General features: G+C 30.4%; 1 protein-coding gene across 1 annotated transcript in view; it reads left to right on the plus strand.

Annotated features, from left to right (window-relative positions):
- Positions 1-16,104, plus strand: part of Sse (extra spindle pole bodies like 1, separase) — a 207,686-nt gene that overhangs the window by 97,054 nt on the left and 94,528 nt on the right. The window contains exons 8-11 of the mRNA XM_085815136.1: positions 2,699-2,797; positions 2,885-3,028; positions 4,416-4,566; positions 13,812-14,102. Coding sequence (XP_085671262.1) covers positions 2,699-2,797; positions 2,885-3,028; positions 4,416-4,566; positions 13,812-14,102 — 685 coding nt within the window. The remainder of the gene's footprint in view (positions 1-2,698; positions 2,798-2,884; positions 3,029-4,415; positions 4,567-13,811; positions 14,103-16,104) is intronic.

Genomic DNA, 16,104 nt, shown 5'->3' on the forward strand with positions numbered 1-16,104 from the left:
CAATCGAAATTTTTTTGTTTTCATTAACCTCTGTGTCACTTTCTTCTTATCGGAAGCAAATTATAATGACGAGGAATTTGATTTAAATCATAACAAAGATAGAGTACATCGAGATGAAATACTACATTTAGTAAGGAATTATAAGCCAAATAAAATAAAAACATCTGCCCTGAAGATAAAGATAGTGCTCACAGGTCAACTTCTAATTCATTGCGTGCCGCGGCGTCCCACCCCCTGCCGCAGAGCAGCGTGAAATTGATAAGCAGATTTCAGAATGGTTAGAGAAACAAAGGATATGCCTTTATCCATTTTTTGCAGCAATTCCACTTTTTGTTTGATGGACATCGAAACATACTTTCGCTTTGTAGATCCTTTGGGAGCCCCAGCATCGGAAATTCTATTTGAAATAATCGAAAGTTCAAGTTTACTTTTATAAAATTGCTCTAACAGTCTGCAAAAAAATAATAAGCTGGATCCAATTCGAAGATTAAGGAACAACGCAATCTGCAACATTAACTGAAATAGGTACTTAGATCATTTTAGCTTATATCGTCCTTTATACATTAAACACGCATGTGTAAACGTATTATGCGCATGCACACACGCATATGCGCAGCCGTAAAGGTCTTACGTGCATGCGTCAACGCAACGCATGTGCAGAAAGTTTGTAGCTTTGTGGTCCGGATTATGGGTGTCCGAATTAACAGCTTTTGACGGTATCATTTTTAATAAATATATGATAATAATTTTATTTAAAATGTATTAAAGTAATATTAAGTATTAAATATTAATAAAATAAAATAGTCAGATGTTTTCCCATACTCTTATGCAAGATTTGGCAGTAATTTTATTGCAATGTAATTTTTTTCTATTATTTTACAAAGTTTATTGATTTTTTTTAAATTGTTGAAATTGCTAATAAATTTAGAAGTTTGAGCTAATTCTAATATTTTCCTGTTTCTGTTTTAATTATTATGCTATTTATTATCCATATTTAAGTAATTTAATTCTGCCTTTGCCTGAAATGGAAATTTAATTCATATATAGTGACTATTGATAAATTGTATTCAAGTAAAAATTTGCTACTCTTTTGGAACATGAAAAAGTTCTTTCAAAAAATGCCTAGAAGTTCGCTTTCCTTCCCTTCTTGATTTCCTTCAATTTTGGACTGTCATTCTGTGACAATATTACTGCCTTAATTGTGACTAAAATTATTTTTTTTACTAGCATATATTTTTCAACTGTTTAAATTTTTCAGATGGTTTAACGTCTTTCAATGCATACTTTTTCATTTCAAATATAAAATATCTCATTTTATAAATTAATCCTAAAATATTTTACTATTAATACTGGGAGAAATTTTATTATGTTTCAAGGTCTGGAATTTTCAGTTAACAGACTATCTACCTTAGTGGCTCTTTTATATTAAAAATTTTTTATGGGTTTGATAATTCTGATATTGAATTCTAATTGCAATTATTTTTCTGTTGTGAGTTTTGCTCGTTTTATTTTCTTACTTCCCCAAATTTGTAATGTTTTTACAAAACTCATAAAATGTATAATTTTTGTCAAGATTTTCAACAAGTTAGAGTCAAAAGATTTAAAAGCATTTTCAAGTAATATTAAATTTTTAGTTATATAACACCTTACTAGTTCCCTACCTAGAATACTCATAATTAAAGCTTTTAGTTGAAAGTTTATCTTGCGTTAACTTAGTTTCTTCTTTGGCATAAACATTGCTAAACAAGTAATGCTTATTTCAGTTGAAAAGTTTAATACATCTGTTGTGAAAGTTTTGAATTGATTAGTTTAAAGCTTTTAATAAAGTTTTGCTTGAAGTCCTGCTCTTTTGCATATGTAAACATGAAAAATCTATCACTTGTGATAAAAGGTGCCATTAATATGATAAAAATATTACAGAATCAATTTTTTTAAATTGTAATAAAGTTGCCAAATGAGATCAAAATTTATAATAATAAAAATTACTAAATGACAAAGGAATGTCATCAAGTAAGGGATTAAGTTGCGAAACAGTTTCATTTTGATTTTTGTCAATCACTTTAAATTAAGTTAAAAAAAAAAAAAAGATGGTGCTTAAGCCAGTGTGGTCAGTGCAATTACACCATCAGGTATCAAAAGCATAGCTCTGCCCTGCCCTTCCCCCCAAAAAAACAGCATAGTTTGACACAGATTTTTAGTAATTCTATCGATTTTGAAGGGCAATCAGATAAGTCTCTTTTCTTCAGGTAGGGGGAGGGGAGTCTGTAGAATTTTTTTTGCCTTGAAATAAAAATTATCTGAAAGCATCTATACCAAAGTAGTGTTGCTTTTTTCTCCTAATTTAAAATTTAACGTTCTTTTCCACTCAGGGATGCCCTTCATATATTGAGATTAGGTGTACAGCATTGGTCGAATAATGTTCTGAAAGTTATGAACTGTTCATAAACAAATTTTTGCATTTTCTTAAAATATTATGAAAATAGCTGTGGACATATGTGATCACATTAAGGAGTTCCTTCTGTATTCAATAATTAAGATTTTTTTCATTTGTAGGCAATTAGATAAATTTGTTAGCAGAAAAAAATATTTTTGTACAACAAAGTATTAGTTCATTTTCTTAACATTTGAGCTGGTGGGATATATGTTATGGATGTTTGTAATCAATATTATGTTTATTTCCCCTTGTTTAATATTGCAGATGCATAAGTGACATATTGTTAGAATACAATTTATCTGCAAGCGAAAATGAAGAAATAAACTTTCTTGTTCAAGAATTAAAGAGCTGCAAATTTGAACGGTATTGTATTTCATGAATTATTTGAATTATGTCATTTTTCTGGAAAAGTAATTAACTAACTCTATTAACATTTTCTTGTTTTTATAGATATGATACAACAAATGAAATTCTTGCTATTGTGAAAAGATTGTTCTGTTTGCCATGCCAAAGCATAACCAAAGCAGATATATTACTAGAAATTATAACTATGCCTACAACTGTCTGTCAAAATATTTGTGATTTATTAATGAAGTAAGCAGCTACATTTTTATTATGCATTTTTTTTTTTTTAGAAAAATCATCTGTGTTTCTTAAATATTTGTGAAATGTAGCGAATGTTGTACCATTATCTAGCTACTTACAGACAAGTCTGAAAAGTGAAAAACTTAGATACTTCCTTCCTTAAGGAATAAAATACTTATGACATCTACTTCTGATTGCCTAATTTTCCTGGGAACATAGAATCCTGTTGAAGAACTAGGATTCGAGGAGAAATGCTGGCCCTTTTTTTTGTTTTTTGTTTTTTTTTTTTTTTTTTGTTTTTTTGTTGAAAAAACAAGCAACATTCCCTGCAATCTGAATTAAATAATGCTGTTTTGACAGATTTCGCATCTTAATGTGTACAAAGATGGCTTTATTGAAAATACCGACAAAAATACTTGCTATCCCTTTGGTAAATATTGCAGTAATTTTGACAGGTAATTGCTATCTGACTTCCTATTAATAAAATTACGATTAGTATTGAATGTAATATATTTTTATAGATTCTAAGGTTGCTAGTATGTCTCTTACTACTCGTGATTATAATGCTAACTCAGTGATCCATTTTTGTGAAAGGAAATTATATTGTTTTAAGATGTCTGTAGAAAATGCAGTACTGCAATGCATTCTGAACCACTGTAACATTTTTGGAAATCAGTAGGCGGATATCTGTTTAAGATAGAATCTCAAATGCCTCAAACTGATCCATCCTTACCGCAGTTGTTAATCATCAAGCAGTTGTTTTCTCTAAAATAAGAAAAGCTGATGATTGATGCATTAGTATCAACTGTAGACAATGCCCAGCACATATTATTTGACAAAAATAAATACATCATCATCTCTTTGCCCAGGGCTGTAGAAGTCGCTTCTTTTAGATTAATTACTGGCACACAAAAGGCATTTAAATTATATAGGTCTTAGATATTGCTATTTCTTCTTCATGTCAGCTGGTTATATGGATCAAGACCAACTCAATGACTGTCCTAGATTTCAATATTTTTAACAGTTTCTTAAAAGCTGATTCTAATTTTAATCACTCTTTTACTTTTTCAACTTTCTGCTGGGTTGGTCATCAATTGATGGCAAAAATGCCAGGAATAGGATTAAAAATAAGCTAAATTCCAACACATTAATGCATGGTTCAACAAAAAGATTTTAACCCAGATTTAAAACTGCAATGCTTCTACTTATTCATTGCTACTTCTCTATTTATTTTTAGTTTCTGAAGACATTTGAAACACTTGTATTTGTTTCAAATGTCTGTTTCCTGATCCTTTTCTGTAAGTGAATTGAAAGTTGATTAATTATTGTAAATGTAATTTTGATCTGTGTAATATAACTTAAGCATTACAAAGATTTTGTTTGAAATCTGTTTTAGATCTAGTTTAGAAATTTGTGACGAAAGTATTCAGCTTCTCGAGTCTCGCATTTTAGAAAATCCTGCTGACAATGAAGCTAAATTGCAGCTGTCTGTTGGATATTTCTGGCTATATCATTTAATATTTGAAAAGTTACATAAAGTTGCTGAAGTAAGTTTTATTGTTTTAAAATAATGACAATGTTGAGCAAATAGTCTGTGAAATATTAATAACTGTTTATTTGCAAGCATTTTATTTCCCAATACTTAATATCTAATATTCCTCCTAATATTTGTATGTAAAATAGCTCTTTCTCTTGTCAAAAGATGCAATATTTAATTATATATTCTTAAGCAAGTTGAATTAAATTACTAATCCTCTTTTGTAGCATTGTATATCTCATACAGTTGAACCCATTTGTAATGAGATCTTAAGAATGCCAACGGAAACTCATTACATTGAAGAAGTTTTTACAAAATAAGACATATATGTATTCAAATTAAAAAATTCACATTCAGCACATCTGGAAAAAATGTCCAATAATTTCAGCATTGGATATTTCTTTCATGTATGTTTATATATTCTCATCTAGAGTCAGAAAGTTCTGAAATTTAGGAATTTCATGAATTTGAAATTTCTAATTTCTTCAGTAAAATTCTTGCCTGTTCCAAGACAGATTTTTCTGCCAAACATGTACATAACAGGTCTTCAGTTTACGTTGCCATTTTCATGCGTGTTCTTTTATTTTTGCATTCCTAACCCCAACAGTTTTTATAAACCTATCAGGATTTTATTTTTTTTTTTTTAAATCTGAAACATAATTTTAAACATGTGTTTGTGGGATTTGTTTGCATTGAAGGAAACTGCAGTAAAATTTCTGCAGAATTACAGTATTTTATAACAAAAATCACTGAGGAAACAATTGCTTTGAATCTCTTCTTAAAGCAATCCTCATGAATTTTCAATCAGAAAAAGGGAAGATGACTGCTTGTAAGTAGGCTTATTGATTTATATATTTGACAAGTGACAATGGTGTGCAAGGTAATGAAATATAGCACACGCATATTTCTGATTCTGTTTTCCGAAGTAAGCATGCGCTTGCCATACTCTTTTCAAACTGTTAAATTTGATTGCAAGCCCACCAGTAGTGAAATTCATTAAGCTTGCTAAGCATTGGCAATTTAATCTACCTCAGCAAACAGCTTGGATGTATGTGAATTTTCATGGTTTTCTGTACAAGTAACGCAAATACTGACTAGTTGCTCTCTGAAAGCCCTCCTTGAAGGCACATCTCAATGAAACAACCAGGGTTCGTAGCAGTCCTTATAAGTGCTTATAAGTCCTTATATTTGAAAATAAAATATAAAGGCCCTTATAGGTGCTTACTTTTTCTTTAAAGGCCTTTTTTTTTTTTTTTTTTTTGTATATTTTTTGCTTTTAGTGCTTTTTTTTTTAAATGAAAGCGCAATTATTCCCCGTACCAAAGCCAAAACTAAATAAACAACATTTCTTCCTAATATGGAATGTCAGATGGTGAATCGTACTCCCGGAAATAGCTTTTCCCCCTTCTCTGCATTAACATAACCTCTGGTATGCACGGAGAGTACAGGCAAAGAATATGTATTGTTCTTTGGTACAGGCAGGTGCCCATCATTCTGTTGGTCAAAGAATTGTGAAAGCAGTAGAAAATTACGATACATTTGGCATTCTTTTCCTCCCACCCACATACTACACACGTTTGAATTTCTATCAAGATCTTAATAATTTGCATTCTCGTTCCGCTTGGTCAGTTCATATTCGTGTTTATTATGGTCGTTATGCTTATATTATGAGCATATGTATGAATGTTTATAATAACATAGTTGCAGTAACTGCTGAAGTATAGTAAACTTCTAAAAATGGTTGTGTTTTAACACAGATTAGCTTTCTAATTAATAATATTCGGAATGGCGTAAATAAAGGGAAAGTAATCGAATAGTCCATTTTTTTGGCCAATACATTATACAGTACGAACGTTGGGAGGTTCTGCCTTTTCTCCGCAAAATCTCGAATATTGAAACTGTTACAGTTCGTTGTAAAACAAGCAATGGATTTTTTTTTTTTTTTTTGTCACTTTCCAATCTGGATTGAATAGGACTAAAAGTTCTGCGGTCTACCAACCCAAGCGAAGAATGATTCTATTCCGGAAATTTAACGCAGTCTGTTGAAAATTAGAATGAAAAAAACCCCAAGTCCCTTTCTTTTCCTTTATTTAGTTCTTTATTCTCCCAATATAGGCAGCTGTTGAATCCGATTGCATAATATCATGTAGGGAAGAATTACGCCGCACATATTGCACAATAACGTTTGTGATATTTTGCAGAGATAATTAATTTTGATGTTCGGTCCGAGATTTGTTTATGAACACTAAAAGAGTTTTTGCTAAGCAGAATATTTCTCTGCTCCGTTGGTTTGTTTTATATGATGCACATATCGAAACGTCAAAAGCATTTATTTAGCGGAAAAATCTAAAGAACGGCTACAGTCTATCATCCCGTCCGCTCCTCTTTTTGAAGTTACGCTCGACTGTCCGAATGTTCGCCAATGAATGTATGCGGGTAGTTAAGCTTTTACTGTTAAAGGATGACTGCATGAAGCAAATTTCTGTCTTCTGATTTCAGAAATGTTCCTCTTTTTTACTTAAATTACTTTGCTTGCAATATCTGTTAAGAGAAAACTGATATACGATGAAAATTTAGAAAACGTTCAGAATTTAGATTTAAATTATTTAAATATCAATATGAGTGGAAAAATAAATTGCATTTATTATTAAGTTTCAAGCGAATAGAATAAATATGCCTTATTATTATTTATTTCCTCTATTTTGAACTGAAATTTCATCAATTAATCTTGTAATATAGTTTAGTTGTGCATAGTTTTTTTTTTCTCTCATTGTAAACTAGTTCTGTAAATTGAACTGTTATTTAAAATTTAAAAAAAAAGTAATTATTTTCCATGGTTGAGGTTCCATGCTTATTCTCTCTTAATAAATACTGCATTTCTCATATTTTAAATTACGAGTCTAATTTTTGAAGTTATGCAATTTTGTATAATGTAATTAGACAGGTGCTTATTTTTTTTTCTTAAAATGTGCCTGAAAAGTGCTTATAGGTGCTTATTTTTTTAACTAAAATGTGGCTATGAACCCTGAACAACCCTTAAATACTTAGCATCATTGATTAAACAAACAATCATAAATTTGACTCCACTTTATTCCTAGCATTCTTCTTATTCTCATTAGTTTAATGTTATTGCAGCTTTTACTCATAATGCCCCCCCACCCCTGAACATAACAAAGGATCTTAGAAACTAGGCATATGCTATTAGTTCTAGAAAAATGAACTATTTCATTTATGTTATCCAAAGTAGTGAATTATACAGAATTACATTTCATTATTTCACATTCATAGCTTGAAGTTCAGGGTAAAATGTTTTAATCTTTTACTTTTATATGTATTAGAGCAGTATACTGTATATTTTGTATTACTTTATTTTGTAGAGTATGTAACATAACATAGTGTATACTATATTTAATGAAATGTTGGGTAATGCCTTTTAGTGATTAATTTATCAATTATACTTGATTCTATTTATGTGTAATGATATGAACACCTGTTTTTTAAAGTATTCATTATTATCCGAAGTTTAACACATTTACAGTAAGTCTTGTGAAATACAGTACAAAGTCCGAAATCCGGACTTGTGGGGGCTTCGCTGATTCTGGATTTGGTATTTTTCCGGATATTAGATCATCAGTTTAAATCTAGTAAGATGGCATGTAGAAATTATAAAATTAAAAATATGAAATCGTGATTTATAAAATAATGAAGTATTTATGATCTAAAGGGTATCAAAATTTACAAAAAAAGCTTAATATTTATTTGTTTACCTTATTAAGCATTTCTTTCAATGTAAATCGTTTAAGTTGCTTCATGTTTTTTGTGCTAATACTTTCTCTTTAATTCTGTAGACAGACATAATTTTGAAGTACTGTAACTGGTGTTTCAAGAATTCCGACTAACTTGTCAATCGAAATTTTCTTGTTTTCAGTAACTTCTCTATCACTTTCTTGACTATCGGTAGCGGCATTTTCTGGATCTAGAACCATACTACAGATTTTGCCATTCATTAATGATTTATGATTCAGAAGCATTGTCATCACAATGAAAAACTTCCTTTTATATCATCTTCATTTATTACCGCTTCGCCACATTTCTTTACAAAATCTGTAAAATTCTAGGAGAGCCCACACCCTTGGCAACAAACAGGGAAAGTGCAGAATCACCCACTGCTTTGTGCGTTTCTCAAATTTGCCAACTTGAAAATAACAAGTCAAAGAATTGCACAAACTTGGTATCCATGTACACATAGAGTTATTTTCGCTTAAAAAAATCGGACAATTGCACAAACTTGGCATTGCACACTCCCTTTGTCCATAGACACATCGCTATGCGCCATACAAGTGGGCTCACCAAGGGTTTGGACTCTGCTAGGATCTAACCACAAAATCCATCATTGGGAAATTTCACCTTTGTTTTGCAATATTGGAAAACCTTTAAAATTAATGCTATCATCATCAAATTTAGCTGTCCTTCACTATACATATTTGGCTATGTATCATGAGTTTGGCGACTAACGACAGGTTGTTCTGTTAAATTTGATCTTGCTTCAATTGCGCACTGAGACAATTAAGCCTGAATTAATTAGTTTAGTTATTTATTGGACTTATGTCTATTTCTTGCACATGCTTAAGGCTTATCAGAGTTCAAATAAATAAATTCCCACATATACTAAATGTAATCTTTGGGTCTATGGGTATCATTAACAGATCAATTATTCTTAATTCAAATACCTGTAAATTATAATCTTTTAGCTTTTAAGTATCACTAACAAAATCTATTTTTAACATATGGGAAGAAATTTTTGTTAAATTTTTCCTCATCAATATTTTTAGTGCATTTAATTTAAATCTGTAATCATCGCCAAGCGTAATATCAACATAAAATGTTACCATACTCATTTATTACTCAATTACTAACATAAAAAAAATTTTCATCGCTACATGAGTCATTACTCCAGTTGTCATGTTTTGACAAGCATGCGGTGATAAAAGGAAAATATAATAAATGATGATTCACCAGGTTGCCGTTAGATCAACGATGTATCTATGTGGAATGTTTCGGTTTGAGATGTGTGCCAAAGCAGATACACAGCAACGGAGCCAAATTACTGATTGTACAAATTTATGCTAAAATTATTGTTTCTTCAATAACAAGGCATTTTATTTTAGTGTCGAAGTGAAATTAAGACTCGGGACTCTCCAGATGTTTTATTATGCACGGAGGAGAGAATCAAATGCGCATATGTAACGGGGGGGGGGGGCGGTCGGGATTTTGAGGTTCGGATTTTATATCATTCCAGATAATCGATGTCCGAATTTTGGACTTTGTACCAGTTGATACAGGTGTATTGCTGCAGCATCATATATAACTGCTTTCCTTTCAAACTGCAATTTTGTTTATCATATACCCATTTATAAGACGGTATCATAATACCCATTTATAAGACATTACTAAAATTTAAAACGAAAATATATCAAAAGAAAGTAAGCCTTTCTTTTTTTAGTAAATGTGGTACCGAAAGAAGTATCAGTATGTATTTAAAGCTTATTATTTTTAAATAAAAGTGAAACTTCCCTGAGCTTGTTCTTTTAGCTTCAAATCATATTTCTGTTCTTCATATTGCTCTTTTCTCACTACTGAATACCAACTTTAAATACAAGTATTTTGTTTGGTAAAACTTTGATTTAAAACAAAAAAACAGAGGAAGGAAATCTCTCCTTCTTGACCATGGAGGTAAGAAAGGAAGGAGTGGCCAAACCGGTACTAGAAGTGAAGCACTGCTTTGAAGCTTCAGTCACCAGATTGGGGTGTTTTTTTGTTTACATTCAAAAGCTCGCTTGACAGTGCTCTTGATAGTATTTCGACACTTGACAGTTCTATACAAATCGAAAAACGGAACACTTCTGCATAAAAGAAACATTCCTAGTATGATGGATAATAGCAATTTGTATAGTTTAGCGACATTTACGCAAAAATCACAACTTGGTTATTTTTCGATAACTAACAACAGCGATTTTCATTATGAATTTGTTTTATAAAATTCTAAGCTGTTGAACTACAAAAATATAGATTTTAGCAAAAAAGTTATGCTTAAAGAATGAAAAATACCTCACCGTACCTTTAAAATTGTATACATTTTTCGATACCCTTGATAGAGTATTCACTACTTTTATTTTATGTTTCAAACGCCAAAATGTTTTAAATAAAATAATTTTTTTTTTACATCCACATATTATTGTAACATGTACTTTTTAAAATTAGTGTAAATTACTTTACTCGAAAAATATAGTGAATGCACAGAAATTAAAGATTTCCAAGGAAATGAAAGATATGAAATATCTATCGGTATTTATGCATGTGCTTCCAAAAAGCATGTATCTGCCTTTAACAAAATACTTAAATATTTATTTAATTATTTATAAATGTATTTGAAATGAAGGATTTATTCATTCATAAATAACTCTGAAAGTTACTGTGAAGAAATCTAATTATTAAATGCATCTAAATTTATAATGATTATAATATCTAAATATAACTTTAACATTGAATTGTAAACATAAATTGACATCCTGTTGACAAATATGTTATAAAAATATTTAAGCAAAAATTTTTCGTACTGGAAAGCAATTTGTTAAAAGGTATTGTAAAGCAATTTCTGTGAGATGCATACTTAAGAAAGTAATAAAGAAGAGTTTTGGAATATGCATTGTTGAAATTAAGAGTAAAAAAATCTAATAAGTATAATTAAAAGAATTATTCCCCTTATCAGTCATATATTTCCCTTATATAAGTCAGTTACGAGTTTTAAATAATATTTAAAAAATAATCTTTATTTTATTCCTTTTCAGAAATATTCAGAGAAAGTTAAGTACTATTTAAAGTATTTCACTATTAAATTAAAAGGTGCTCTAATTTAAATGGACCGAATAGAACATTAATCATAAATTGACTTACATTTTTCGATTTAGAAAATGCCTCAGAAGCTAAAAAATTATGTCATATTTGAGAAAGTATTTCAGGAAGAAGCTCTGTAAATAGGAAAGAAATAATGCATAATTTTAATAATACAATAAACTTTGATCTTAATTTTTGTAATCTTTAACCGTATCAAAAATCGAATTGCCTTAAATTTTTTTTCTTATGTAATTAACGAATACTTGTGAAAATATTTCAAATTAAACCATGTTGAGCAAACTGTTCTGTGAAAAGTATACCATTTAATTCTGTTCAGAATGAAATGTTGTTGAAAAATGTATTCTTTTCATATACTTAGGCCTTTGAAGTATTGTAGAAAAAGAAAATATATACATTTATATGCATATTTATGACATAATTACAAAATATTTACATTCGATCATGTCAAAACCCATTGAACTCAATGGTAAATTACCCAATGTTTTGGTCACCAAAGAAGGGATCGCCAGTGCTTCAAAGCAGGGTATGGGAAAACTGGTTTAGGCCACTCCATCTAACTTCCTACCTCCATGTTCTTGACATGGGGGGGGACTTATAGCAAATATACAGAAGACTGAGACTTCTATTAATTAAGGATAGACTTTATGTAATGTCTGCACCTTCCACGTGAAGAATTTCATACCATGCCAAAACTTGAATTTCTATGACCAGCAAAATCTCTCACGTCTACCTCTGTGAGAAAGAAAATAAAAGTCTCTCTTGCGGGGATATTTTTTTTTTTTTTTTTCTAGCCAAACTGCTACAACTTTTTTATCTTTCAAAATTTCACTTCCTGGAATTTATAAAGGGCATATTTTGAGTTACGTATTTATATTGTTTAAGTTACATATTTTTGCAAGTGCTTTTCGAAAAATTCCACTTCATTCAGCATACAACCATCATAATTTTTGTTCATGGCCAAACATAGTCTCTTCCATTTTCTTTTGATGTAGTTAAGAAACTTAAATTTTTTACCTTAGCAAAAGGGCCAAATGTTGAGAATCTCTTTGCACATGAAAAATATCAGAGTTCTGGTTATTTCATCACACTGTGCTACTAAATTCTGCATCTACAGGATGATTCCAGGTTTGTTTGTTTAATAATTTTTTGGAGGAAACAATTTCCATAATTGCAGTCTCTCTCCTTTTCCTCGATATCTGCATAAATAATAATTTGCCTTCTTCAGTTTTGGAGTGCTGTCTTCTCCTTCTATAGACTTATATCTCTAGACTTACTCCTTCCATAGACAATAGTTTGAAGGTGTGGAGTCATTTCAGTATTCAAAAGAAAACACTGAAAAGGATATAAAGATTGAATTTATTAAAAAGAATAGAAATGCATAATGTTATTTCATAAGTCAGACAAAACATTAGTTCTGAGGAATACTTTTGTGACTAGATTAATAGTTTATAAAATGGCTGCCCAGATTAGAAAAAGGTTAGTGACTCTGACTGCCATTGCAAAGTGCCCATGTTTTTACCCTGAAGAAGGCATGGATGTAAATTGTCTCTCAGGAGGTAATGGTGGTCATCTATTAGGTGATCACTGCTTCTGGTCATGTAGTAGCCACAGCCTGAAATGACTGTATCTGCCATTGAAAAAGAAGTTATAAAATGAGTCTTCTAGTTCCCAATATAAATCTGTTTTTCTGGATGGATCTCTGTGTTTTGTTCTATATAATTCATTTCAAATGTGAAACATTAAGCTTCTCTCTGTAATTCATTTTTTAAGCTATAATATTTCTACTGGCGGCGGATAACTTATGAGATTGATTCATGTGTTAGTCCAAAATTTAAAGGTTTGAACTAATTATACCTTTTTCTGTAACAAAGGGTACTTTTTTCATATATAAGCATCTCTAAAAATTGATTGGTGGTGAGGAATTACAGTTTTTAAACATCCCTATTTTTTGAAATTTGGGGGGGATTATGTCTTGTAACTAACGAAATACAGTATATACCTTGAAAATGAAGGATCTCATGCTGGTATACAACTATAAAGACGGCATCATATTTCAAAACATGTTTGATAAAATTAATGGAATGACTACTGTATCTTAAAACAATGAGGAAATATTAGGCTCATTTAATTAAAATTAATTAACCACAATTCTTTAGGTAGGTTTATTTATTTTAATGGTAATTTATTTAGTTTCGTGTAATATTTCAGACAAGGAAAAAAATGTTTATTTGGATACTGTAGGTGCTATTATTTAAAATTATCTTATATACATATTTTCAACTTTTTTGAAAAATTTTTTATTTGTTTTTTGCAATAAAATGTATTTCTTTTATTATTTAGGAAGAAGTGAATAGTGCAATGAAACCAGCTGCAAGGGAAGTTACTGTTAATAAAAATGATGATGATGATATTGAGGAAAATGACTTTTGTGATATAAAACCAGCATTTCCTTATCTTACTTTGCCTGTTGAGAATGAGATGGTGAAGAGCTTAGAACGAGCATTTCAACTCTGGACAGAAGTCTCTGATGATTCTAAGTGTAACTGGATGGATTTTATAGAAATTATTCATCACTGGAAAATTTTAGATATAATACATGCTACTGCGGAAATCTATGCTACAAATGCTCATGTATGTTATTTTTATAAACTTGGTAACTTTTGAAGAATTTTTTTTTAAATTTGTCTAAATGAAATATAGACTTGTTACACAAATGTGGCATTGCTTTTAGTAACATAATATTTGAAATAGATTTTAATTTCAATTTCAAATATTATGCTCTACAGTAGCAGCTCCCAATGAAATCGGTATAGATCCATTGGAAATCGTTAGAATTTTAATGGAGATCTATGATGACCAAGGGGTCGATAGCCAAACATGTATCCTTAAATGACTGGCATAGTTACAATTTCATTGATTACAGAAATTTAGCAATAAATTTTGTAGTTTTTTTAAATAATAAAATTTGTAGTTTTTTTTATTGATAATAAAGCATGAAAGATATCATAGATAATAAATATAAGGGAAAAATACACAAAAATTATTTGATATGCTTTTAAGAATAAATAATATTTTTTAAACATATGATTTTTTTAAGCAGTAAGTGCAATATAAAAAAGTAACATGCGAAAACACTTTTAAAGAAATAGGATGAAAGCAATGAACAGCAAAGTCTCCACCTAAATTTTCACCCATGCTGGTCATTGGAACTTGTTAACAGAAAGTTATGCTTAAATGGCAATTACATCATCCATATATAATAATTAATTTTTGCAAGAAAACTTACAAATAACTGCTGTTCCCTACTGTAGCGATTATATTGTATGTGTCTGTATAAATGTTCTCCAAAATGCAGTACATTCAAAAGTCGTTAATCAGGACTTCGGCGATTCCGGATTATCGATTTTTCAGGATTATAGATCATAAGTTTAAATCTGGTAAGATGGCATGCAGAAATTACAAAATTAAAAATATGAAACTGTAATTTATGAAATAAAGAACAATTATGATCTAAAGGGTATCAAAATGTACAAAAAGAAAAAGCTTAATATTTATTTGTTTACTTTATTAAACATTTCTTTCAATGTAAGTTGTTTAAATTGCTTCATTTCATGTGACAATACTTTCTCTTTAATTCTCTTAAATTAATTTCTTGTTTAGTTACAAAGTTCTGCTGTTCAAGTCCTGTAATTGCTGTGTCGAGAATACCAACTAATTTGTCAATCGAAATTTTTTCGTTTTCAATAACCTCTCTATCAGTTTCTTCACTATCAGAAGCGAATTATAATGATGAGGAACTTGATTTAAATCATATCAAATATGGAGTACATCGAGATGAAATACTACATTTAGTAAGGAATTATAAGCCAAATAAAATAAAAACATCTGCCCTGAAGATAAGGATAGTGCTGACAGATCAACTGCCAATTCATTCCGCGCTGCGGCGTTTCCTCCCCCTCTGCTACAGAGCAGCAGGAAATTGATAAACAGATTTCGGATTTCAAAACATACTTTCGCTTTGAAGATCCTTTACATATTAGTAAATATATATCAGAAATTCTATTTGACATAATCGAAAGTTCAAGCTTACTTTTATAAAATTGCTCTAACAGTCTGCAAAAAATAATAAGGCGGATCCAACTCAAAGATTAAGGAACAATGCAATCTGCAACATTAACTGAATTAGATAATTTTAGCTTAGCTTATACTGTCCGTTATACATTAAACGCACATGCGTAAACGTATTATGCGCTTGCGCACACGCATATTCGCAGCCGTAAAGGTCTTACATGCTCGTGTAAATGCCTATGCGCGTCACGTGTAAACACCTATGCGCGTTAGCGCGACGCATGCGCAGAAAGTTTGTAGCTTTGAGGTCCGGATTATAGATCATTCCGGATTTTTGGGTGTCCAAATTAACGACTTTTGACTGTATAACAAAGAAGTAGGCTTACAACCTACTGAAAATGTATGATCATGTGTCATATGAGTACGAGGCTCGTTGACTTCAGTTTCTGGTTTCACTTGTGTCTGAGAAGCTGAATGTCGTAATTGCAGAATTGCCAATACATTGCATTATATTATGTTATATATTGTACTGTATTATATTACATGGAGTACTACTATAATTATT

This window comes from Stegodyphus dumicola, chromosome 4, assembly GCF_044657685.1.
Source record: "Stegodyphus dumicola isolate Sdum_Otavi_A_Nest chromosome 4, ASM4465768v1".
Taxonomy (NCBI): domain Eukaryota; kingdom Metazoa; phylum Arthropoda; class Arachnida; order Araneae; family Eresidae; genus Stegodyphus; species Stegodyphus dumicola.